The 23,657-nt window shown below is 45.2% G+C and overlaps 2 protein-coding genes across 7 annotated transcripts in view; both read left to right on the top strand.

The window, feature by feature from the left end:
• Nucleotides 1-23,657, top strand: part of LOC310853021 (CD209 antigen-like protein C) — a 94,683-nt gene that overhangs the window by 8,413 nt on the left and 62,613 nt on the right. For 2 of the 4 annotated variants that reach the window (XM_083757172.1, XM_083757170.1), the window contains exons 4-7: nucleotides 519-605; nucleotides 4,067-4,233; nucleotides 5,557-5,660; nucleotides 6,490-6,761. The exons of 1 other annotated variant lie outside the window; for it this stretch is intronic. In XM_083757172.1, the coding sequence (XP_083613298.1) occupies nucleotides 519-605; nucleotides 4,067-4,233; nucleotides 5,557-5,660; nucleotides 6,490-6,646 (515 nt within the window). In that variant the 3' untranslated portion in view covers nucleotides 6,647-6,761. Of the gene's footprint in view, nucleotides 1-518; nucleotides 610-4,066; nucleotides 4,234-5,556; nucleotides 5,661-6,489; nucleotides 6,762-23,657 lie in introns of those variants that run through there. One more of the 4 variants, XM_083757171.1, reaches the window with a different exon arrangement.
• LOC310853022 (C-type lectin domain family 4 member F-like) overlaps nucleotides 17,680-23,657 on the top strand; it is a 12,247-nt gene continuing 6,269 nt past the window's right edge. The window contains exons 1-4 of one of the 3 annotated variants that reach the window (XM_083757173.1): nucleotides 17,680-17,825; nucleotides 17,907-18,031; nucleotides 19,634-19,846; nucleotides 22,064-22,171. In XM_083757173.1, coding sequence (XP_083613299.1) covers nucleotides 19,636-19,846; nucleotides 22,064-22,171 — 319 coding nt within the window. In that variant the 5' untranslated portion in view covers nucleotides 17,680-17,825; nucleotides 17,907-18,031; nucleotides 19,634-19,635. Of the gene's footprint in view, nucleotides 17,835-17,906; nucleotides 18,032-19,633; nucleotides 19,847-22,063; nucleotides 22,172-23,657 lie in introns of all 3 variants that reach the window. The other 2 variants (XM_083757174.1, XM_083757175.1) reach the window with 2 other exon arrangements.

Raw genomic sequence — 23,657 nt, 5'->3', positions numbered from 1 at the left:
CTTAGGCAAATCAATTAAAAAATTGTGGGTTTTTTTGACGTTTTAGGGTGTCCTCCTTTTTATAATAGGTGGCGCTGTGGGTTAAACCACAGAGCCTAGGGCTTGCCAATCAGAAGGTTGGCTGTTCGAATCCCCATGACGGGGTGAGCTCCCGTTGCTCGGTCCCAGCTCCTGCCAACCTAGCAGTTCGAAAGCAGGTCAAAGTGCAAGTAGATAAATAGGTACCGCTCCAGCGGGAAGGTAAATGGCATTTCTGTGCACTTCTCTGGTTCGCCAGAAGCGGCTTAGTCATGCTGGCCATATGACCCGGAAGCTGTACGCCGGCTCCCTTGGTCAATAAAGCGAGATGAGCGCCGCAACCCCAGAGTTGGACCTAATGGTCAGGGGTCCCCTTTACCCTTTACCTTTTTATAATATGGGAATCCTATAACATGTTCAAATGAAGAAGCAAATGTGTCTGGGTCTGGGTTGGGCTGGTGCTGAAGAAAATCTCATTCTAATTTTGGGAATACTTTCAGCTGTAAAGGTATCAGATTTTGCTTTGACGTTGATGGACACATTGAAAAGCAACCAGCATGAATATGCTGAGCAGAAGAAAATCTACCGTAAGTACCTGCATGTCAAAATACAGGGCACACTCTGAGAACGCAAGGGGGCAAATAGATATGGCGGTGAGCCAGAAACTGAAAGGGTGGAATGCTGGAATTGCAAAAGGGGGGGGGCACACCCTTAGCTTCCACAAAAATTAAAGGCCACCCCGCATGAACATTAAATGCTGGCACAGAGCTAAGGGAAGGAGCTGGGACGTATCAGTGTTCAATCTCAGCCATTGGGCAGCTTTCTCTTGCGTTTACCCAGGCCCTGATCTGCCAGTTTTGGTTTCTTTATTCAGCTTCTCAGTTTCCCACATTTCCACAGCAGTTTGCATTTATTTAAAACAGGATGTCATGAAAATGCACGAGCATTTCAGTGCACGTTTCTCCTCAATATGCCCAGTTTTGCTTGCAGTTTTGCTTCAGATGCAATTTTTATTTTTTGCAAAGTAATTTCCTCTTAAGAGGATGTGGTCCCACCCCAGCCCCCGTTGTCATCACAAATATAGGCATTTCAACACTCCCTTCACCCTGGTCTATGCCTTTTTCCAAAATTCCTTGCCTGGCGAACTGCATTTCAAAACCCAGAGGAGTGTAACTTTTGAGGAGTGGTTGTGTTTCAGGTTGTTTCGAAGGGTGCAAATTATGAAGGTTTGCATTTAAATCAATCCCCCTCCTCCATTGAAGCAATTGCTTGTGGAGCCACAGGGCAGCAGAAAAGCCCAAGCATTGCAGGGAAATAATCTTTGAGCGAAACAGGGAATCCAGGAATCCTTCTCTTGTCTGCCTGGGCCAGCATCCATCAGTGCCATTAATTTACCGTAATTTGATTTTGAATTGATTTTAAAATGAATTGATTTTAGAATGCTGTGTTACTTTTATTGTTGTTAGCCGCTCTGAGCCTGGCTTTGGCTGGGGAGGGCGGAATATAAATAATTTTTATTTATTTATTTATTTATTTATTATTATTATTATTATTATTATTATTATTATTATTTTGTCTGCCAACCCTATCATCTTCATTAGACACTTAGAAGATTATTTCACGCCACTCTTCTAAGGAATATGACAGACAGAAAAATACAAGAGAAGATGGAGAAATTAGAATGTAGAATGTAGCACGGCACTGACAATATAGGACTTGTATTTTGTACATACTGAACTTGGTGGTCAGCTGGAAAGCTACATTTTAATATATTATGTCGCGATGTTGATTTTGACATTGTAAGAAGCTGTATTTAATTTTTGAGAAGTAGTTTCTACTAAATAACTTTGCAATTGTTACTATATTGTAGCACCCTGCTTGTGGTTAACGCTTAGCTGGAATGAAATATTCAACGCAGCAATAGAGAAATTAAAATAGTAATTTATTTGTCAGACAAATAAATGAGAGGCACAGTGGTATATGGTTACCAAGCTCTGGCCTGGCCTCCTGCCATTCTGGCCAGCACTTATATTTCCTTAATCCAGCCCCCTTGCTCCTCCTGTGGCTGCCTCTGTCCAATCAGCCTGGTTGAAATTCCTATTGGTTGTTTGCTAGAACCAATCACAAAAGATAACCCATTTCCTTCTGTCCTTTTATGGAACACAAAGAGCTATATATTCTTATATCTATAAATGACAAATAAGTAGTAATATATCTTACATGTGTCTCAACAAGGAATCTTAATTACCAGCTCACCTCTTGCCCTCCTTGCCCTATTGCCTTCCAAAACAGATGGTTAATCTTAAATTTTTATCTTCAAGGATCTTTAGTTCACATCAACATTGAAAGATCTCCTTCATTTGAAGGTGTCTAAACAAAAAGGCCTGACAACCATATATCAGGAGTGCTCGATGGCATCTCCTGTTTGGCAGGAGGCTGGGCTCATTTGCCCCTCTGGTCTCCTATTGCAATATGACTCTATGAAATAAGAATTTAACATTTCTTAAATCCTTTGCATAATTACATTTAAGCTAATATATTTCATACATTATCATAGGTAGCCTTTTAAAAGAATTAAACCTTCTCAAAGTGAAAAGGAAGGAACAGTTTCCAGCCTCAAAATATAAATAGAAAGAAGCTTCTTCTTCTCCAGCCAAGCCAGTTGCCTTTTTCACTGCTCTTGGCCTTTTTAACCTTAGGAAGAAGATATGGCTCATTTTACTATTTACCAACCCTTAATTTGTAGGGTCAGTGTAACCTTGGCTCTCAGCCTGTAATTCCCTTTTTACGACTTTGAGAATTGTTTTCTGCTATAAATCAGGGGGCCCCCTTGTCTTAGGAGGAAAAACATTTTGCCAAGGTTTTTTAGTCTTCTGCCTGGCATGAAACATTTGAAAATCTTTAAGCTCATTTTAAGATACAGGCCCTGATCGAAATATATAAGCTCTGATAAAAATGCAGGCTTATGATTAGATGCCTCAATATGGCCTATTACCTTTACGTGTTTTTTTCAATGGGATTTGCGTAATATAGGCATTTTAGTGGTTTTTGGTTTCTGGTGCCTGCTGCAGAATGACACCTAGTGCAAACGCACCGGGCATGCTAACCTCAAACCACTTCTGTGTGCCCGATGCATATGATTTCTCCAGTCAAGAACCAGTCCTAGCCACTTGTCAAAACTTGTGCAAGAGGCTGATCCTGATAAAGGATCTGGTTCGTGGAGCTGAAAAAGGTCCCTCACCGCTTAGGCCCATTGACAGAACCGTAGCGAGGTGATCTTGCGCCCCTGGCAGAGCCATCCAGATTGCGCCCCCTAGTCACGGACAAATTAGCTCTTCTTTCTGCCTCTCCTCCAACCCCCCCTCCCCTCCACCTATTCAATTCACCCTCTATTAAAAACCATTTCTTATGAGGCAATAATCAATATTTATATTTATGGACATATTTTTTTAGCCGATTTTGCGCCCCCCAATCGCCTGCGCCCCTGGCGGGGGCCCACCTCACCATCCGCTAGCTACGGCCCTGCCCGTCGCCCCATCTCATATCATTGAGGTCCAGTTCCAAGGGCCTTCTGGTGATTCCCTCACTGCAAGAAGCGAAGTTACAGGGAACCAGGCAGAGGGCCTTCTCGGTGGCGGCGCCTGTCCTGTGGAACACCCTCCCACCAGATGTAAAGGAAATAAACAACAATTTTATTTTTGTAGCATAGCTAAAAGTGCTAATGGAGAAGTTGGGATAATGCAGCAGTTTAAGGTCTTATCAGTTTCTCTGAATACTGTTGCCCAGAATTCTTGTGCTCTGGCACAACCCCACCATCGTTTCGTGGATGGCCCTACCCCAGTCTCCAGGTCTTGCGTGGCATTCCCAGTCCTGTGATTATGTAGCACAAGGAAGCTTAGAGGTCTCTGCCACTTCTTCCTCTAGGTAGGCTAGGCTGCAAGAGCGAATGACGCACCCCACATCACATATGGGATGGACAGGGTTTTGAACACAACTGCTTGCAGTCCATGTACCATGCAATAGCAGCATCCCTCTCTTTCACTCATAGAGAGTATCTACAAGAAAGATACGAAAGCGAGATCTGCTGGTACCTGGGATACTTTTGGGAGGAATCTCTACTATGTTTCAAAAGGAAGAAAGACCTGGTATGATGCGGAGAACTTCTGTGTGTCCAGAGATTCCCACCTGGCCTCCGTCTTAAGTGATGAAGAACAGGTTATATATATTTTTCTTTCTCTCTTCCACAAAGTGGTCATCCTCTCTAGTGCCCAATCCTCCTGTCAACCTTGGTTGTTCTTGCCCTCGCCTGCAAATGTGTTATGATTTCTTGCAGTTATTGCCATGGCTGCTTTGTTTTTTGTTTTTGTTTTAAATAATTTCTATTCATTTTCAATTACAAAAATCCAATATGCGTCAAATTATATTAATACCAAATAGCAACACCAATTCAGATACAAATCAATTACATAGCCAATTATAAATTTTGTAGGGCTTCCCAGGTGCTGTACTTCAGGGTCTGGTTCTCTTTAGTTCTGACTCCAGACTATTGCTCAAACCAAATGCAATCCATTCTCCGTAAAATCCCTTATACCACAGCTACAATGATTAACTTCAATTTGTATTAACACATATAAAGGTACCCCTGCCCGTATGGGCCAGTGTTGCCAGACTCTAGGGTTGTGCGCTCATCTCACTCTAGAAACCGGGAGCCAGCGCTGTCCGCAGACACTTCCGGGTCACGTGGCCAGCGTGACAAAGCTGCATCTGGCGAGTCAGCGCACCACACGGAACGCCGTTTACCTTCCCGCTGGTAAGCGGTCCCTATTTATCTACTTGCACCCGGGGGTGCTTTCGAACTGCTAGGTTGGCAGGCGCTGGGACCGAACGACGAGAGCGCACCTCGCCGCGGGGATTCGAACCGCCGACCATGCGATCGGCAAGCCCTAGGTGCTGAGGTTTTACCCACAGTGCCACCCATTAACACATATAGTAGTTTGTAAATTTGCAAACGAAGTTTTCTTTTCTTCTTCCTGTGTGAGGTTTTAAGTTCCATCAATTGTTCTGTTATCAAATATTATGTCCATATTAATTAGTTCCTGATCTCCTTTGATGACTTGGAGTTACTCTGGAGAGCTATCTCTCTTTGTAATTAACTCTTCTGATGCGGCTGTAAAATTCCACTTTCAATTTCTAACAGGGAGTCACCCAATGTTTTGCTAAAGTCCTGCCTGGCTGGCCTCCAGGTTCTCCCCTCCACGTCCAGTCAAAGCAATTAATTATAATTATAATTATGCCCCACCAGAGCCCCGGCAAGTCTTCGAAATCCTGTCCCTCCTCCCTTCAATGAGGGGGCAAGTGAAAAAATTAACTCCACAGAGGTTCCAAGCCATTTTTATTATCTACCTCGAAGTACATGTTTCCTTCTACCTCACAACAAGTCACAGCATTCTATGTGCAGTTCCTTACTGCCACATTGCTCAGGCTTAGGTAGCTGAATTGGGGCATTTTGTCAGCTGAGGTTGTTCCTTCTTTCCGCAGAATTACATCACTTCTCAGCTCAAAGATCCCGCCTGGATTGGTTTTACAGATGAAAAGGAGGAAGGCAAATGGGAATGGACAGATGGCTCTAGGGTAACAAAACAGTAAGTCTTTTTTTAAAAAAAGGGGGGGGGTATTTCAAGAGGTGTTGGGGAACTGTTCTTGGGCATGTAAGGAAGTTAAGTTATCTTTACAACATAATCTGATCTACAACATAATTTACATGCATATGTGATGCACCCCCAAACTAACCAGGCCAGCTGACCCCTGATTTACACAATGGGTCCCCCGTGATTGGCTGATTCAACTCCCCTCCTGCGGCCTTATTGGACTGCTCCTGAAGGCCAATCCGGTTGCTGATTCACTTCCTCCTGGAGCTGGATTGGGTGGCTCCTGCAGACCAATCAGGTGGCTGCCTTCTAGGATCCTACTTCCTATTGTTCTAGGATCCAAGCTCAGTACATAACAGTGTCACAGCCCATTTCGCCTCAACAGGTCTTGCCACCTCTCACATCCTCCTCATTCTGTTGCCTTGGTAGACCCAGCCTCTCTGTACAGGTGAAAATCAGAAAATTAGAATATTGTGGAAAAGTTCGTTTATTTCAGTAATTCAACCTAAAAGGTGAAACTAATATATGAGATAGACTCATGACATGCAAAGGGAGATATGCCAAGCCTTTATTTGTTATACTTGTGATGGTTATGGCGTACAGCTGATGAAAACCCCAAATTAACAATCTCAGAAAATTAGAATATTAAATGAAATCAGCAAAACAAGGATTGCACATAGAGCAATATTGAACTTCTGAGAAGTAGAAGCATGCATATGTACTCAGTACTTGGTTTGGGCCCCTTTTGCATCAATTACTGCCTCAATGTGGCATGGCATGGTATGTTTTGGATTTAATGGAAGTCTTTCGTCTCTGGTCCCAGGTATTGGCACGAGGAAAACACTTACTTCACAGAAAGCAAGAGAAGACTGGAGAAGGACTGCACATCCATAGTGCCTTCTCTGGCTGGAAACAATTGGCGCGATACCTATTGCCACGAACTACGGAACTGGGTTTGTAAGGAGAGCGTAGAAATTTAAGTTGGCAAAACCCGAGCCAACGCGTGACAGAAGACAGAATGGGTTTCATCCCATGGTTCAACTTCAGGAGAAGTCTGCTTAGAAAGAATGAACAGAAATATACTATTCCACGCAAGCCTTGTTCTTTATGCTCCCTGAAACCAAGAGAGTTGAGAGGTTGTTTCTGTTGGAATTCTGCCTGGGTCAGAGGAATGTGCCACAGCGTAGGCACCGGCAGATATTCCTTGGCGACCTCCCCGCTGCTACTCCCGGCAGATAAGCAGGCGAGGTCTCGGCGATTCTTCCCAGATGTGTGAGAAGAACACACCGTTCCTTCTCCCTCCCCTTTGGTGTCCCCCAGGGAGGGGAAAGAAGCAGACAGAAAACTATTTACATCCTTTATTTCTGTCTCTTACATCAGTACAGAGGAACATGTCTGCACTCAACAGCAGTAAGAATAAAACTCCACCCATGTACTTCCAGTACGGGTCATATGACACACACACTGAGCTAACATCCGGTGCTCAGTACAGAATGGACTGCCCCTTTGTTTCCATGGCAACAGTCACAGACTTCCTGTTTGGCTTTCCAGCCACAAGCAGCTGACTGAGCTGCTAGAGCCTTTGCTTGCTGCTGCATTGGTGCTTTATGATAACATACTCCCCCTAAAGTATCAATGCGTGCTGCGAGCAAAGCGTCATCCAGAGAAGATAACAAACAGTTGTTATACTTATAACACTCCCCTGTTGTTTCAGTTCCACTCTTGGAACTACCCGCCACTGGTTTAACCAATGTACCTCTCTGGTTGTGTGACTTCCAAGGAATGAGTGCATTTGCATTACCTTGGTTAGCAACTCTCTGTTGTACCTTTGTCTCTGACTCAGACACAGCTTCAATTTGTCCTTGGTCGTTTACAACAGCAACACATGCAATAGCTAGGTTTGCAAACTCTTGTGAATACCTCTTTGGTGGTACACCCTTTGTTGCTCTCTCAGACCTTCGTACAAGGTGCTGTTCTCCACTGCTTTCTGGTTCAGCCTCTGAACTCTCTGGAGAACCAGTACTAAGCTTAATCAGTGGTTCATCCTCCTCTTCTGAGGGTCTAGTCATTATGTGAGATTTCCTCTCAATGACTGTGTCAACTGAGCTCCCTGAGCTATCGCTGTCATCATCAGTACTACTGAACTCAATAAGATCAAACTCATCATCATCATCAGAATCATCTCCAGTGGGAAATGTGTGAACAATCACTCTCTCCTGTTCAGGAGCACTCTCTAGAAATTTTGTGAGAATCACCTGACCAGATTCAGACAAAATTACTCTGTAGAGACCCTTTTCATAACCCACAAAAATGCCTCTGGCATTCTTTACCCCACCTGGAGTTTCTGTTCTCACATGAGACCCAAAAACCTTGAAATGGGCAACTGAAGGTTTTCTCTGGAACAGTTTCTCAAAAGGAGAACATCCCAACTCTTTTGAAACCTTTCTCAACCACGTATAAGTGAATGACATCAGCGACTCCGCCCAGAATTCATTTGGCAGATGTGAACTAAGCAATTGTGCATGCATTCCCTTTTGCAATTCTTTGTTCACCTTAACGCAGACACATCTCTTCCATGCTTCTTCGGAACTAGCAATTTTGTGTCTTATCCCTTTCTCCTTCAGGAACCTCTGGAAATCCTGTGAAAGAAAAAGCGGCATCTCATCTGTACAAAGACAAGCAATGTTAGCATCATGCATATTTTTAACCTTGTCACAAAACTCTTTAAACCTTTCTAAGGCTTCTTTTGGTTTCTCCAAAACATAAATCCAGACATAATTTGTGAAAGAATCCACACACACAAGGTAATATTTTGCATTGCCTCTAGATGGTGCTAGAGGACCAATCACATCAGCATACACCCGCTGAAATGCTCTGTCGACCCTCGAGGTCACCTTCTTGGCGTTCTTGGCCAGACCTGCAAAAGAAATCATGTTAGAATCACAAGAATTACATTCCATGTAATCACTTTGATCAGAAGTCAACAAATACAGTCCATCTTTCTCTTCGGCAGAAAGATACAACTCTCCATCTTTGTAGATCTCGCAGCTATCAGCATCATAGGACAGTTTTAGTCCCTTCTTAGTAATCTGCGAAACGCTGAGCAGATTGAACTTCAACTCTGGAACCAAGTAAACATCGCTTATAGTCAAGTTCAGACTCTCAAGATACACAGTTCCAATCCCGGTCGCTTCCAACTTCTGACCGTTGGCTTGTTGCACAGTGAAGCTTTGCTTCTTAAACGTCGAAAATAGATCCCTGCGTCCTGTCATGTGAACTGTGGCTCCAGTGTCTAGGACGAAGAAGTTCCCCGCTTCTGGTGTGGCTTTTAGCGACATCAAAGCTTTGCAGTCTTCGCCTTTGGCTTGGTATGACTTTTGCATGACGCCTCAGACTTTGTGGAGCTCACCTTGGCTCCTTTCTGCTGACGTGGCTTCTTACAGTACCGCTGAAGATGCCCAGTTTGCCCACAATTGTAACATCGGACAACGTTTAAAGCCACAGCATTTTCTCCAGTAGCAACAGCAGTGGGGGCGTTAGAACTCCGTTCTTCCCTCCCCCTGTCTTTCACTTCCAGTGCTGCAAGTCTGTCCTGTTCATTCAGAATAACCGCATACACCCTCTCCGAAGTCAAATCGTTCGCTGGAAGGGACCCAAGCTGACTGGCAACGGTTTTGTAAGTCCGATTCAGGCTGTTTATCACCATGAAGCAAAACACTTCCTCCTGCAAACGGAAATTACGTTCCACCATCTGTTGACGCAGATATTTCATTTCCATCAGGTGCGCTTGAACATCTCCATCAGGTGCAATCCTCAGATTGGTCAGCTTCTCAAAATACAGCAACGCTGAAGAACCTGCATCTCTCTGAGGTGTCCTTCGCAAAGTGTCCCAAACCTCTCGTGCGTATTGTAAATCCTGAATATGCACAAGCTGGGAATCTGAAACACACAGAATTATAGCCGTCCTGGCTCTCACATTCTGTGACTCCCAAGCACGTGTTGGTGCTGCAGGAATGGGGTTCTCAATCACCTGAAACAGTCTCTGATTCTGCAACAGGGCCTTCATCTTAATAGACCAAGATGAATAATTGTCATTAGTTAAAAAGGGTGGGCTAGGCAGGGCTCCCCCTTTCTTGGCATCCATTTTGAGTCCTTGCTTTAAAACTCACTCTCAAACCTGCTAAATCCAATAGCTGGTTTGTTTACGCTCTTTCCACCTGGCAGCTCTCAACGCTGGCTGCGTTGGAAAGTTCCAAGAGCTCTTCAGACTCTGTAGCCACAACAAAAGTTGTTTTTCTCCTCTCTGAGGCACAGCCTTCACTGAAGGGTGTTGCTTAGCAACAGTGCATTCCTTTCCTTGTACAGGAAACCACAAGAATCTCTGGAATGCAAGCCTCTTCCCACTGCTCCCATGAACCAGAGAATAACTCAATCTGCGTTCACTCTTTTAAGCCCGAAATTTCTCATACCTTGGGCTCCGTGGCTTTGGCTGTCTTTTCGTCTGGTCAGCTTCTGGCTGTAGGCTGTAGAGGATCAACCTCTCATTGCAGACTTCCATGGAGCGATGAAAACAGCAGCTCTGCTACTATTGTTGTTCAGGACCATCAGCCGTCCTCTGCTACCACTGTTGGAATTCTGCCTGGGTCAGAGGAATGTGCCACAGCGTAGGCACCGGCAGATATTCCTTGGCAACCTCCCCGCTGCTACTCCCGGCAGATAAGCAGGTGAGGTCTCGGCGATTCTTCCCAGATGTGTGAGAAGAACACACCGTTCCTTCTCCCTCCCCTTTGGTGTCCCCCAGGGAGGGGAAAGAAGCAGACAGAAAACTATTTACATCCTTTATTTCTGTCTCTTACATCAGTACAGAGAAACATGTCTGCACTCAACAGCAGTAAGAATAAAACTCCACCCATGTACTTCCAGTACGGGTCATATGACACACACACAGAGCTAACATCCGGTGCTCAGTACAGAATGGACTGCCCCTTTGTTTCCATGGCAACAGTCACAAACATCCTTTTTGGCTTTCCAGCCACCTGCAGCTGACTGAGCTGCTAGAGCCTTTGCTTGCTGCTGCATTGGTGCTTTATGATAACAGTTTCAGGGGCGTCTTACCCATAGACGTTAGTGGTGCGGGGCGCCAGGGCGCCAGATTTTGGAGGGCACCACAGGCTGAGTGTCTGGGAAGGAGAGTCAGGGTTCGCTCCCTTCCCTGCTCTGGGGCAGCCCACTCCTCTCCTCTCAGCCACCCATCAGAGCGCGCTTCGTCCAGCTCAGGGAAGCCCCCTTCATGTCCCCTGTCACCGTGGCTGCCTGGGTGTCTGATGGGCACGATTGGGAGCGGTCGCGGGGCACCCCTTTCTGGCCATGGCGCTGCCTGCGCGCCTCCCTGCAGAGTCTGTGAGCAGAGCAGGGAAGCGCCCTGTGTTATCCTGGCGCCAAGCGAGGATGGCACAGCCTGCAAGCCACCTGATCTGTTTGCTGGCCCTCCTGTGGTGCAGACTTCCCCAGATGAGGGCAGATAAGGGGCACCGGGCACTTAGAGGGAGGCTTCGCTGGAGGCCATCTGGGCTGCAGTCTGGGCGCCTCTTACTTACGTGCAGTGCCAAGCGTACACCGGACCACGTGATGTAAACGAGCCGGCCTCCGTCCCCACTTAAAAATTACGGTTATTATTTGTTGTTCCCTAATACCATTCCCCCTCCAAATTCTTAGCCTCCTCTTTCTTTATTCTTTTTAAAGACCTCACTTAGTTGAAAATATTGAAACCAATCTGTAATCCAATTTGGAATCCCTTCCTTATTTTATTTTTTAAAGTCTCTTAATATTAAGGAGATCCTTATAAGTACCCCAATTCTTATCCAAATTTACTTTTTTCACTGCCACAGCTGCAGTAGGGGATATCCAATCAAGGGTCTTCCTTTCTAGAAGGTCTTTGTGTCTTGCCAAAACATTACATAAGTTCTTATTATGTGGTTTAGGAATCCTTTATGCAGCTTGGTTTTTCCATAGTAAAGGTAAGCATGCCATCCAAAAGATAGGTTGAACCCCTCTAGGTTTGGGTTGCATGCATTTTTTTTTAGTTCCACCCATTCCTTCATCCAACACAAACATGCCACCTCGTAATACATTTTCAGGTCTGGGAGAGCAAACCCCTCTCTTTGGAGAGGAGAAAGCAATAGAAAAAGAAATAAATAAGCAAAGAGTGGAAAAGAGGTTAAATGATAAAGATAGAAACAAATAAGATGCCGAGAATAAAGGTTTTTTGATTCCTCATATGTCCACTATATAAAACCAATATTTGCTTCATTCAATCAATTATAACACCCAACAAAGCCAACAAAGCATGTTCAAACCTCAAATGGCGCTGGACACTTTCTGCAGTTTTAAAAGTTGTTCCTGGCTTTCTTGAGGGCTCTTTCTCTTCCTTTGGTTGGGGGCGGGGAGTGACTTTGTTGCAGCAGATCAATAAAGATGAATCTTAAAGAGCCTGTCTTGCTTTTTTTTACCTGGTTGTCATCTCTGTTTTATTTCTCTGACCAAGAGTGGACCTGTCATTCCTCCTCAATGTTTCCTTATCATTTAGTAACTTTTTGTTGGTATCATAGCTGTCAACCATCCCTTATTTGGCAGGAAACTCCCTTATCCCAGCGCCGTGTCCCGCTGCTGTCCCTTATTGATGATGTCCCTTAAATTTCCCGGGTTTCAAAGGAAGCAGCTCCTCTCCCTCCCTCCCTGCCAGCCAGGGAGGAGGGAGGCTCCAACTGTGTTGCTTGGCTGCCCGGCCCGCCCCCCTCCGGCCTCCTCTCACTAGCCTTGGCCCCCGGGAGCCCCTCCCCGCCGGGACTGGTGGGAGCCTCGGGCCCTTCCTCCGCCAGCCTCCTTGCAGCCGCCGAACTGAGCTTCTCTGCCTGTAGTGGTAGACTAGCATAGATGGTCTGATCTGCGGGTTTACTTCGGGTGCTATTTCCCCCCCCCTTCCTCCTGCCCCGCCTGGTGGAACTGAGAGCTGCAGATGGAGCACGAGAGAAAAGATACAGAATTGCAGCAGCATCTTTGCAGCTTGGACTTCGTTTTGCGCGAAAAGCGGTTGCTGCTTGTAGTTATTTAATTGCAGTGTTTCATCGGCTGGTGTCTTGAGCAGCAACCTCTGGAAATGAAGGGCTAAAAACCGGCGCTGCTCTCCCAAGTTATCTGGTCCCTTTTAACTTCTTATTTCATCTGGTCGACTGAAATCCCTTATTTTGGCTGTTGATTCCTTATTTTCAAGGCTGCTGGTCCCTTATTTTCAAATCTGTAAGTTGACAGCTATGGTTGGTATGCTGGATCAATTCATTTCAGGCTTCACTTCCCTGCTTCTTCTCCTCCTGCTTAGCTAGTTCAAGGTTGTCTGAGCAGGCATGTTAACCTCTTCACTCCATATTGACCATTATTGGCCATCCAAAACTGGTTTGAAGTCCATATTGTGGAATTGGTTTTTGGCCTGGCAATAGATCACGACTCATGACATTTGTGCCATGCAAAAATCACAATGTGGGAAGAACTGTGAAGCCAGTCAATGTTTCTCTCATTTCCTGCAGCCCCTGTGAACTCTGCTGGTTCAGCTCTCCCTGCCTTCTGCAGGGGGGCAGCGAATCACAATGCGGGAAAAACTGTGAAGCCAGGCAATGCCTCTACATCACTCTATCCTTACTTCAGACGTTGTGATATATCAGTATATCGCAATGCTTAGCTGGTGATATACCACGATGATGAAAACCAGATATTGCCAGGTCCTGCTGGCCATAGGCCAAGCCTGTTCTCAGAATGGCTTTGTCTGCCAGGAATAATAAAACTTAAGTTTCTTCATTCTTTCATCCAGCACTCGTACCAGACTCCTTATGTCTGCACAGTATATATATACCAAATTTCAGCAGAACGCACAATAAAAATAAATGCTGGTAGCGTCCATTGCGAAGTGACCATTTTAAACCTGTACAAAGTCACCTCCTAGGAAGTGACCCAGAGATTCCTAATAATTTGTCCCCAGAGAGGAGCACTTTGGAACTGCAAAGGGTTCTATTTCATTCTGTTTCTGCTGCTAGTTCCGCAGGATTGCTTCCCTTTCCAATGCCTTGCTGAGCTAATCAGTCTACAGGATCCAGCATGAAATTCAATTGCCTACCAGGAAATGGCACAAATAGATGTGCTCAAAGTATTGATCTGAGGGACACCTGGTCATGTAGACTTCTGGCTCCCCAAGAATACTTATCCCTTCTATATGGATGCTTTAGCAGAGATTCCCACATTGCACAGGATTGGACCAGAGGACCCTTGGGGTCCCAACTCTACAATTCTATGATTCTATATGGCATATAGCAAAAGTACATTGCGTGGCGAGTTCCCGCCCCCCACCAGAGAGAAATAAAGACACTGGACACCAAGTATTAAGGTTAATGGGCAAATTAGGCCACAACTTTATTGATTTCAGGAATGAGAGGTATTGGCTTAGGCATTGGTCCTATCGACTAGCCGGCTCCAGCCCGATTGCATGAAGACCGGCATGGGTTAACACCATAAGGGGGAGTCCTGTTGAGGCACATCAACTAGGAGCTCTCCCGGGTCACCGCTCAGGGGCGTGCCTTAGGCCCACACCTCCATAGGCTTCGGACAGGGCCATGCCCCCCCCCGGAATCTTTTATTGGAGTACCCTTAGCTTTTGGGGGAATGTGATGGCATTTCCTTCCCCCCCATCCTCTTAACCCCTTCTTACCAATGCCTAACCACCAATACGAAGGAGTTTGTGACAAGTTGCTATGAGGTAGGCGAAAAACCAATTGGCTGAAATTGCCAATTGGGAAGAATTCCTACCAGGCCCCATGCGCTGCTCTGGTTCGCCAGAAGCGGCTTAGTCAGGCTGGCCACATGACCCGGAAGCTGTTCGCAGGCTCCCTCGGCCAGTAAAGTGAGATGAGCGCTGCAACTCCAGAGTCATCCGTGACTGGACCTAATGGTCAGGGGTCCCTTTACCTTACCTATGCTGGATAAACTGCTTGTAAATATGCTCACACAACTTCTCCTGCCACTTCTGTTGTGTAGGGTTTACTCTGTTGAGTAGTGAGCCCTAGCTTTTGAAGCTTGGGTTGATGATGCTGCACCAAGGACTGGAGATCGTCTGGCACACCGGCCAGTGGGCTGGAGCCAGCTGGGGGCCTGCCAATTGCCCCCGTTTCCTTGGATGCATGCTAACTTGCTTCGCCCCTAGTCACAGCCTTGGAATCCCACAGAAAGCAAGCATGGCTCTCACACCCTGGCTTCTGCCTGCAACCTTCTTCCAGCTCTCTCACAACCCCTGCACTCACTGTTGCCCTTCTTGCTACTTGCCAGGGGAGGGAGGGAGCCCACCCATTTGTCCTCTGGCACAGAGCAACTTCCTTTGTTATACTAATGATGGCACTTAGGGCCATAATCTCACCGAGAAACCTGCCCGGCTCATTCAACAGTGGGATCCTCTATTAGGTTTTAACCCTTGCTGGATCCAGGACCCCGGGGACTGGGAGGAACTCAGGCACCATGCAGGACACCCCTCCCCAACTCACAACAATATTAATATGCTGTTGTCGTTATGGTAGCAATTTTAGGCACAATTATATTTATTCTTTATATTTATTTATTGTTTGTTTGTTTCATAAATATACCACAAAGTTTTACAGTGAAGCAAAATATACAAGAAGTTAGCCACAACAGGCGCTGTAACTCTCAATGGTTTGGCTTCACCCTTGAAGTCGTGCTCTTCTGTTGTCCCCCAAGACAGATGGGATGCCAGCAGTAAAATATTTAAAAAGTTCAAGCTGCCATGGCCAAGCTATCTTAGTCCATAAGTGCCTTAGGAACTGAAGCTGGAAGAAGGCACTCCCAGCTACTGATAGTTGGTTAGAATATAATGTTGACAAAGCCAAGGTTGCAGGTTCGATTCTCATAAGGGGCAGCTGCATATTCCTGTTAGATTTCTGTTATGCCACTGTGCAGTTTTTGGAGTCACAAGACTCTATTGACATTCCAGACTGCTGGAAGTCGCACGGGAGACGGATGTTGATGTTGCTGGTTTCCTGTTCCTTTGTTCCAGTTGTTCAGTGTCTCTTACAGCTCACAGAGAGCAGATGTATATTCTTTTCTATCCTGCGTAGTTAGGAATAAACGTAGCAATGGAGCACATTTCTCGGCTCCTTCTGCTGTTTGGATACTCTGAGTAACGGGGGAGCGTGCCTGAGCCTCATCAAAGGCTTAGGTCATTAATCATCATTAATCATCGCTGGAGGAGAGCCTGGATGGATTCCGAAGATACGAGGAGGAGGAGAGCCATCACAGCTCGATCGTACGGAACCTCCGACAATTCCTGCATTGGACCAGATGATTCTCAGGGCCTCATCCTACTCTACAATTCTATGGTTCTATGTCCCTCAAGTGACAGAGATGGATCTAGAGGTATCAAACTACATGCTTCTTCCTTCTGAAGCAATTCAACCCTGTCCAAAAAAGGTAACTAACCTATCTCTGTTGTGATGCAGCCAAGGAATCAGGGACAATTGGCAGGCCCAGCAGGTCCCAGCCCACCAGCTGGTGTGCCAGGCGATCTCCAGTCCTTGGATCAGCATGAAACTGTGACCTGAGCTTCAGAAGCCTTCAGCAGAGTAAACGCACAACAGAAGTGGCAGGAGAGGCATATGATGTCGGGAAATTCAAGCCCATATCATGAGAAACTGGCAACAATCCCAGGCACCCGGCTTGATTCCCTGTTGACCTCCCTGGGTGCATTCCCCAGCAAGCACAGGCAAGGTCTCGATCGGCGATTCTTCTCAAACGTGAGACGAACACACCCTCTTTCCTGCCCGCCCCCCCGGCAGGGGAAAGAGATAGACAGAAACGTATTTACATGCTTCTATTTCTGTCTTTGCAGCGTTACAAAAACATGACTGCTCTCTTCAAATTCCAGCAGTGTTGTGACAAACACTTCCTGTACTTCCTGTACAGCTCATATTACACTCTGAGCTAATTCCGGTGCTTCGCACTGTGAAATAACTGTCCCTCTGTTTCCCACAGACAGTCCCAACATTCCCATCATGTTTACTTTTCAAGCTAGGACTTTGCAGCAGCATTGCTTCAATATCGTAACATATGCGAGCATATTTGCAAGCAGTTTATTCAGCGTACAGCAGGACAAAAGGAAACATGTCTTCTCTCCTTCGTGTCCAAAAGCAAGCAGCATAAGCAAAAGCCAAACACAAACGGAAGTTCCCAGCAAGCTGTGCTGGAGTGTAAACAGGCATGTGACACACAACAGTCATGCCCCTGGTGGAATGGAATATCCTAACAATCTCCAGGACACAGGAGCCATTCACCCACAGAGCCAGGATTTAAAACCAGTTTGTTGAATATGAATATGTAAGGAAAGAAAAATAGATTATGGATGTAATTGTAAAGAGAAAAGATGTTGTAAAATCTGTAAGGTTTTTAAATGGCATATTTTTTTAAAAAAAAATTAAAACCAGTTGATTGACCTCCATCCGGTCCACCGCTGCACTCAGATATCAATGCAGAACCAACCAACTTCACTTCCACTTCCAATTCAGATGGTACAAAGAAAGAGCAGTGTGTCATCAGCGTACAGATGAAACTTTGCTTCAGATCCCCCAATGACTGTTCCCCAACTGTCTCATACAGCCCAAAACCTGATTTCAGCCCAAAATATTTCCAGGGACTAGGAAGATGGGAGACGGCTAGTCTCACCAAGCAGGTGAGGAGCTTGTTGATACCATTGCCCAAGATGGGTGGGGATGGTCTTGCTCCACTTTCTTTGACATGGGATGCCAAAGACTGCTGCCTCACCCTGCCTCCCCACCCCCAAATGCCATCACAATTCACCTTACCTTTCAGCTACAGGTGAGATTGTGAATGGTGGGAGGGGAGAGCAGGCAGCCAATCAGCAAGCAGCTGGACTCCCGGGGCTGTCGCATGCACCACATTGAGAAAACAAAGGAAGTTAGTAAGGCAGGAGGAGGGAGTGGTGATGGGCAATGCGGATGAGAAGTATTGCAGGAATCAATTGCATCAAACTCGGAGGAAGAGCAAGTGATAGCCTTTAATGGTATCCTGGCAGGGAATCCTAAGATAAAGGAGAAGGTACAGTATGTGGCCCCCAGAGTATTTCACTTCAGCCTCCAGTTACTAGAGTTTAGACAGTTTCTTTCTGGCCCTTTGCAGAGAGAACAATTTCATCGGATAACTTTTTAAATTGCTAAAAGCAGCTGTTCTTTTCCAGCCTTCTGCAGCTTAACAATGTTTCCCTTCTAAGATCTGCCTCCCGTGAACTACCCTGAGACCCCTGGGTACAGGGCGGTATATGAATTCAAATCATCATCATCATCATCATCATCATCATCATCACCTTTGCACATGCAACCGGCCACTGCTTAGTGAGTGACCACCCAATGTTGACACAGTTCCCACTGCTGATTGGGTGTTGTGCACAGTGCCAATTTCCCCTTTGTTACAGGACAGCGACTTTTCCCCGACCCCGTGTTAGCCGTGCAGTCAGTGGAAAACCATATCAATCCAAATGTTAAGCGTAAAGAGTTGATCTTCTTTCTTATGACAGCAGCGAGACAAATAGTTGCTTCCAACTGGGGGAGAAAAGCACCACCGAAACTTGGACCCAGTGTATGTGGAATATAGCACTTACGGAACGCTGAACTGAGCACCGGAGGGTGATAACAAGAATAACAAAGAAAGATGGCTTTGTCTTCCTAGGGTCTTGATTTATATCGTTTCGTAACAACGATACAGTAATCTGTCTTCTGTCTGATGGCTCATTCACACATGTTCCCCCTGCAACCTTCCCCCTGGGCAAACTGTGGCTTACCTCTGAATCAGAACCAGCAGCAACCAGGTTCCCCAAAAGGTGCCGTTTGTTCCGATTCAGTGTTAAATCGGAAAGCAGCAGGGCAAAGGGGAAACCACTCAGACCTGTATCTAGAAATTAGGGAACAAGCGGAAGTGTGTGCCATGACTTGTAGAAGCCAACTGGCCCAGAAAATGTTAGCCTTGGGCCCACTGTTGGTTGTTGATACCACACCATCCTTTGACCAGTGCGACCAGCGGACCAAAGTCTGTAGCCGTCCTTTTACAGAGTTCCCGGCTAAGGGAGCTGGGCACGTTTAGCCTGGAGAAGAGGAGGTTAAGGGGTGATATGATAGCCATGTTCAAATATATAAAAGGATGTCACATAGAGGAGGGAGAAAGGTTGTTTTCTGCTGCTCCAGAGAAGCGGACACGGAGCAATGGACCCAAACTACAAGAAAGAAGATTCCACCTAAACATTAGGAAGAACTTCCTGACAGTAAGAGCTGTTCGACAGTGGAATTTGCTGCCAAGGAGTGTGGTGGAGTCTCCTTCTTTGGAGGTCTTTAAGCAGAGGCTTGACAACCATATGTCAGGAGCGCTCTGATGGTGTTTCCTGCTTGGCAGGGGGTTGGACTCAATGGCCCTTGTGGTCTCTTCCAACTCTATGATTCTATGATTCTAACTCAGTCCAGTTTAGAGTATGAAATGAAGTCTCCGGCCTTCTATCTGTCAGCCTTCCTAACAAGGCTAGAGAGGCTAGCAAATAGAAGGCTGGAGAGCCTCTTTCTGTTCTTCCCTTGAGAGATATGCATTTGGGCTGATCTGCCCATTTCCCCAAACTATTGATTGTATACCGCTTAGACTTCACTGTACAGCCCGATGATTACAAGATTTAACATCTGTACATGTGTTTGTTGCAGAAGGCAACACTTTACATTTGCTATGGTTTTTTTTTTAATTCAAAAAAAGTTTGTAAATAAGTAAATAAACCCCAGATGGGCAAAAGTGAACCTGATGGTAAATCTTTCCCTCGATGAGTCATCTTCACACTCAGTTTTTTTTTGGTTTAATTTCTTTTGTCATTCAAGCTATGGCACCTAAACCGAAAGCAAAACCGAAAGCAAATCCGAAAGCAAAAGCCCCTCCAAAGAAAAAAGCACCCACACCAGGATCGCCACCGCCACCGCCACGAAAACCTATCGTTCTTCTCATGAATGAGACCCGCGTGAAAGTCGTGTGGACTGTCATCACTATCGCTATAGTAACCTTAATTGGCGTGGCAATCGGGATGGGTGTTTCGTGTAAGTTCAGTTCCCCCGGATCATGCACTCCCCTGAACAATCCTGAATAAATTGTCCTACTTGGGTTTTCCTGCTGAAGGGGGACTAGATTCTCATTGCAGGGTTTGGGGCTCGATGACCCTTTCATAGCTGTCAACGTTTCCCTTTTTTTAAAGGGAAAATTCCCTTATTCTGAATAGGATTCCTCACAAGAAAAGGGAAAAGTTGACAGCTATGGACCCTTTGGGTCTTTTCCAACTCTACAGTCGCTATGAGTATATAGGCCAGACTGTTACCTAGGGCTGGGCGATGTCTGGTTTCCAACATTGTGATACTGTATATCACTAGCTAAGCATTTCGATATACCAATATATCACAATGTCTGAAATAAAGATGGAGCATTGGCTGGCTTCATGGTTTCCCTGACATTGTGATTTTTGCATAGCACACACGTCATGGTTCGCGATATATGTTAGGACCGTCCTACCCTCGTGTAGAACCCTGGCAGAGACTGGCATGCCTGACTGGCATGTTCTCTCCCTCCTGGTTGATCGTTCGGAAGCTTCAAAAGCTTTCTTCAGCCTGAACATCACAGCAACTGATACCAAGAAGCATCAGCACACTTAGGGATCCGCAGAGTATTCACAGTTTCTGTAACAGACCTCAGTAGCACAGCATTTTGGCTAATCTACATTTATTTACATATAATACACTCGGAGCATTCTGACTTAGTTCCTTCCTCTTTCTCATCAGACAGCAAAGAGAGAAAGCACAAAGGACAATAGTCCCACTTCACGGAACACAGTAACATTAACATCCTGTCTCCGTCACTTCCCACAATGTGGAATGAAAACATACACCGTCATGGGATATATTACAATCCCATGACTGCAAACATGGAGCAAGAATCCTAACAAGGTCAAAAATTATGAAACCGATATCACGATATGGACTTCAAACTGGTTTTGGACAGTATATCAATATATCTCCCAGCCCTAGTGAGCAAGGGAGCGCAGGGTTGGGCCTGAAGGCCACCCCACATCTAGAATGCATCTGTTGGCTGTGCCCTTGGTGAATATGAGAAGGGACGGTTGGCAGGATCCCTGGTCATGTGGCCAGAAGAGCTGGGTGTTCTTCATGCACCAGAGATGAGGCTTTCCCAAGTGGCCCCCTCAAGCCCTTTGCACTTTGAGGGGTTCAAACCCAAGTCCCCACTGCTGGCCTCTACAGCTGATGTTGCATGGAGAGAGTTGCCATATGTCTGGAATTTCCTGGACATAGCCGGCAAAACTAAAGGTGATTTGAGATTTTGCAAACAAAACACACCAACCTTTTGTATCCAGATTTCCACTTTTTGAAATATGGCAATCTTATGCATGGATCAATGGCAGATGAGAGCCATGGAGCCATCGCTTTGCAGACTTCAGTGCTAAACAGGTGGACATGGGGAGGGGACAGGGGCAGTGAGAGTCACAACCCCTGGAGGGGGTGAGTGGCAGACAGTGTTTCCCTTCAAGCTGTAGAACTCCTTCACACATGCAATGCACCAAGAGAACTTCATTTAAGACCTCGTGCTGGGTTTAAAACCCAACCAGTAATACAAATATTCTTTGTTGGGTCCAGCGATGGGGGAGAAACTCAGTCCAAGTAACATTTGGCACTGAATCTATCTGCACCAACATACAGCCGCTCTCAGAAATTAGCACATCTCTGAATTTTCCGATGCCAGGATTTATGAAAATGTATAGAACACAGGAAATGTGCATAAAAATGAATGTCCCATTTAAAAGTCATTGTAGGAGAAATTTGTAAGATATTAGGAGAAAAAATGTGTGTGCATTACTCAAAACAGCATACACAAATGTGCTTATTATGAGCAATTCACAGGAGAAAGCTGAAGAATTTTCACGAGTCTTTAAAAATAATAATAATAATTGCAAAATGCGTCAGAGAGATGGAGCATTGCATTTAAGATTAGAAAAATGGAGGGTATTGAAATGAAGATGATGCAAATAATAATAATAATAATAATAATAATAATAATAATAATAATGCTCCCATCTGACTGGGTTGCCGCAGCGACTTTGGGCAGGGCAAGAGGTCCTCAGTGGGGTATTCTCCTTTGCCTCCTGGAAGTGAAAAGTCCTTTGTAGGCTCCTAGGTATCAAATGAAGCAGACTGGGGCAGAAATTGGGCACCTGCAAATCTTAGCACTCATCCTTGTCTTTATAACTTTAGATCACAAGCTGAAAAGAGCACCTAAAGATCCTCGCACAGATCCATTGATCACGCTGAGGAGCACAATGGCTGCCTCACTAAACCGTCCTAAGATCAATTCCGAAAATGGTAAGTGGAAAAGCAAGGATGGTTTGTTCCTGACTGGGTTTTAAAAGGGGATGGGGGCTGCTTCCATTCCACTGAAGCAAATATGAAGGGCTGCCTTGAAGGCATCGCAGATAAGACACAGATGTAGACTTTTGGTCAGGCTTTATGGAAAATGTCTCTTCTTCTGTGTACCCCAGGTATACAAGTAATTTGCAACTTACAAGCATTTAACTTGCAAGATTTCAAATTTGTGTGCTGGATTGGCCAGTCAGTTGAAATTACATGAATTGAATGCGTGTAAGGCATAGCGCTTAAAAACTCTTTTTGCACTGAGTTTTCCTGGCACAAGAATAGCTTTTAACCTCTCTATTTTGCTTACTGGGCTCTGGGCATCTTCTCCCATGTGCTCTAGAGTCTCTTTTGAGATCTCTCATGGCCCTGTGAGATCTCATGAGAGCCTCCAGAGACAGCAGGAGCCTGATAAGCAAAGTGAAGAGCCTAAGAGTTATCCATCTTGTGTGTGTTCACAGGGAGTAAGGTCCACAATGTGGGAATGTTCAGGGATGCAGGAGAGGATATATTGTCTGATTATAGCCTTTCCAACTTGTGTAAACAAGTTCACAATTTAGCAGAGTAACATTCCCCTTTTTAAACTTGCAGCGGATGCGTTTGCTCAGGCTCGCTAAAGCCTCTATAATAACTGTTCTGGTATTTTCCCCTTATTCCTTCATAAAAGATAAGGCACAACACAGTCTTCTATAAAAGTATAAAAAGAGTTTACTCACATTCTGTTCACAATTGGATCCCAGAAGGCAGACTTAGCTTAGAAAAGTAACATACACTTGGAAACTATCTCATAAGGAGACAGTCCCTTTGTCTTCTCTTGGCTGGAGGCCAAGAGAGCATCTTTGGCTAAGCAGATGTTGCTTCTTTGATGCATGTAGTCAAAGAGAGAGAGATGGCTGCCCTGCCCTGTGCTTTTGTCGTTATCTGCGCAGTTGAGGCCACGCCCACCTCTAGTCACATGCAGAGGAAGGCTGGGTGGGTTCTGTTATCTATATATCTATATCATCTATATCATCTATATCATCTATATCTATATCTATATCTATATCTATCTATCATCTATCTGTCTTTTTAAAAATATATATTTATTAATTTTAAAACATATAAGTTCCAACAATCATTTAACATAACTTCTTATACAATGTTTTAGACTTTCGTCAACAACCTCTGATGATTTTCCGTTCTTTATCACTTATTCTCCATTTCTTAATTTCTCTTTTACTTTTAATTGTCCTTAACTAATAATTCTTTTCAAAGCCTTCCTTGCAATATTTCAAAAAGTCCTCCTTGCAGAACTTTTTGCAGTCCTACTAGCGTAATCTGTTTATCACAATTGCTTTTCAAATAATTCAAATATTTACTCCAGTCCTCTAAGAATCTCTGATCCCACAGGTTTCGAATCCTTCCTGTTAATTTATCTAATTCTGCATAGCCCATTAAT

Source organism: Podarcis gaigeae (assembly GCF_964106915.1).
Source record: "Podarcis gaigeae genome assembly, chromosome: 9".
NCBI classification, from domain to species: Eukaryota; Metazoa; Chordata; class Lepidosauria; order Squamata; family Lacertidae; genus Podarcis; species Podarcis gaigeae.
This window is presented reverse-complemented; position numbering and strand designations above follow the sequence as displayed.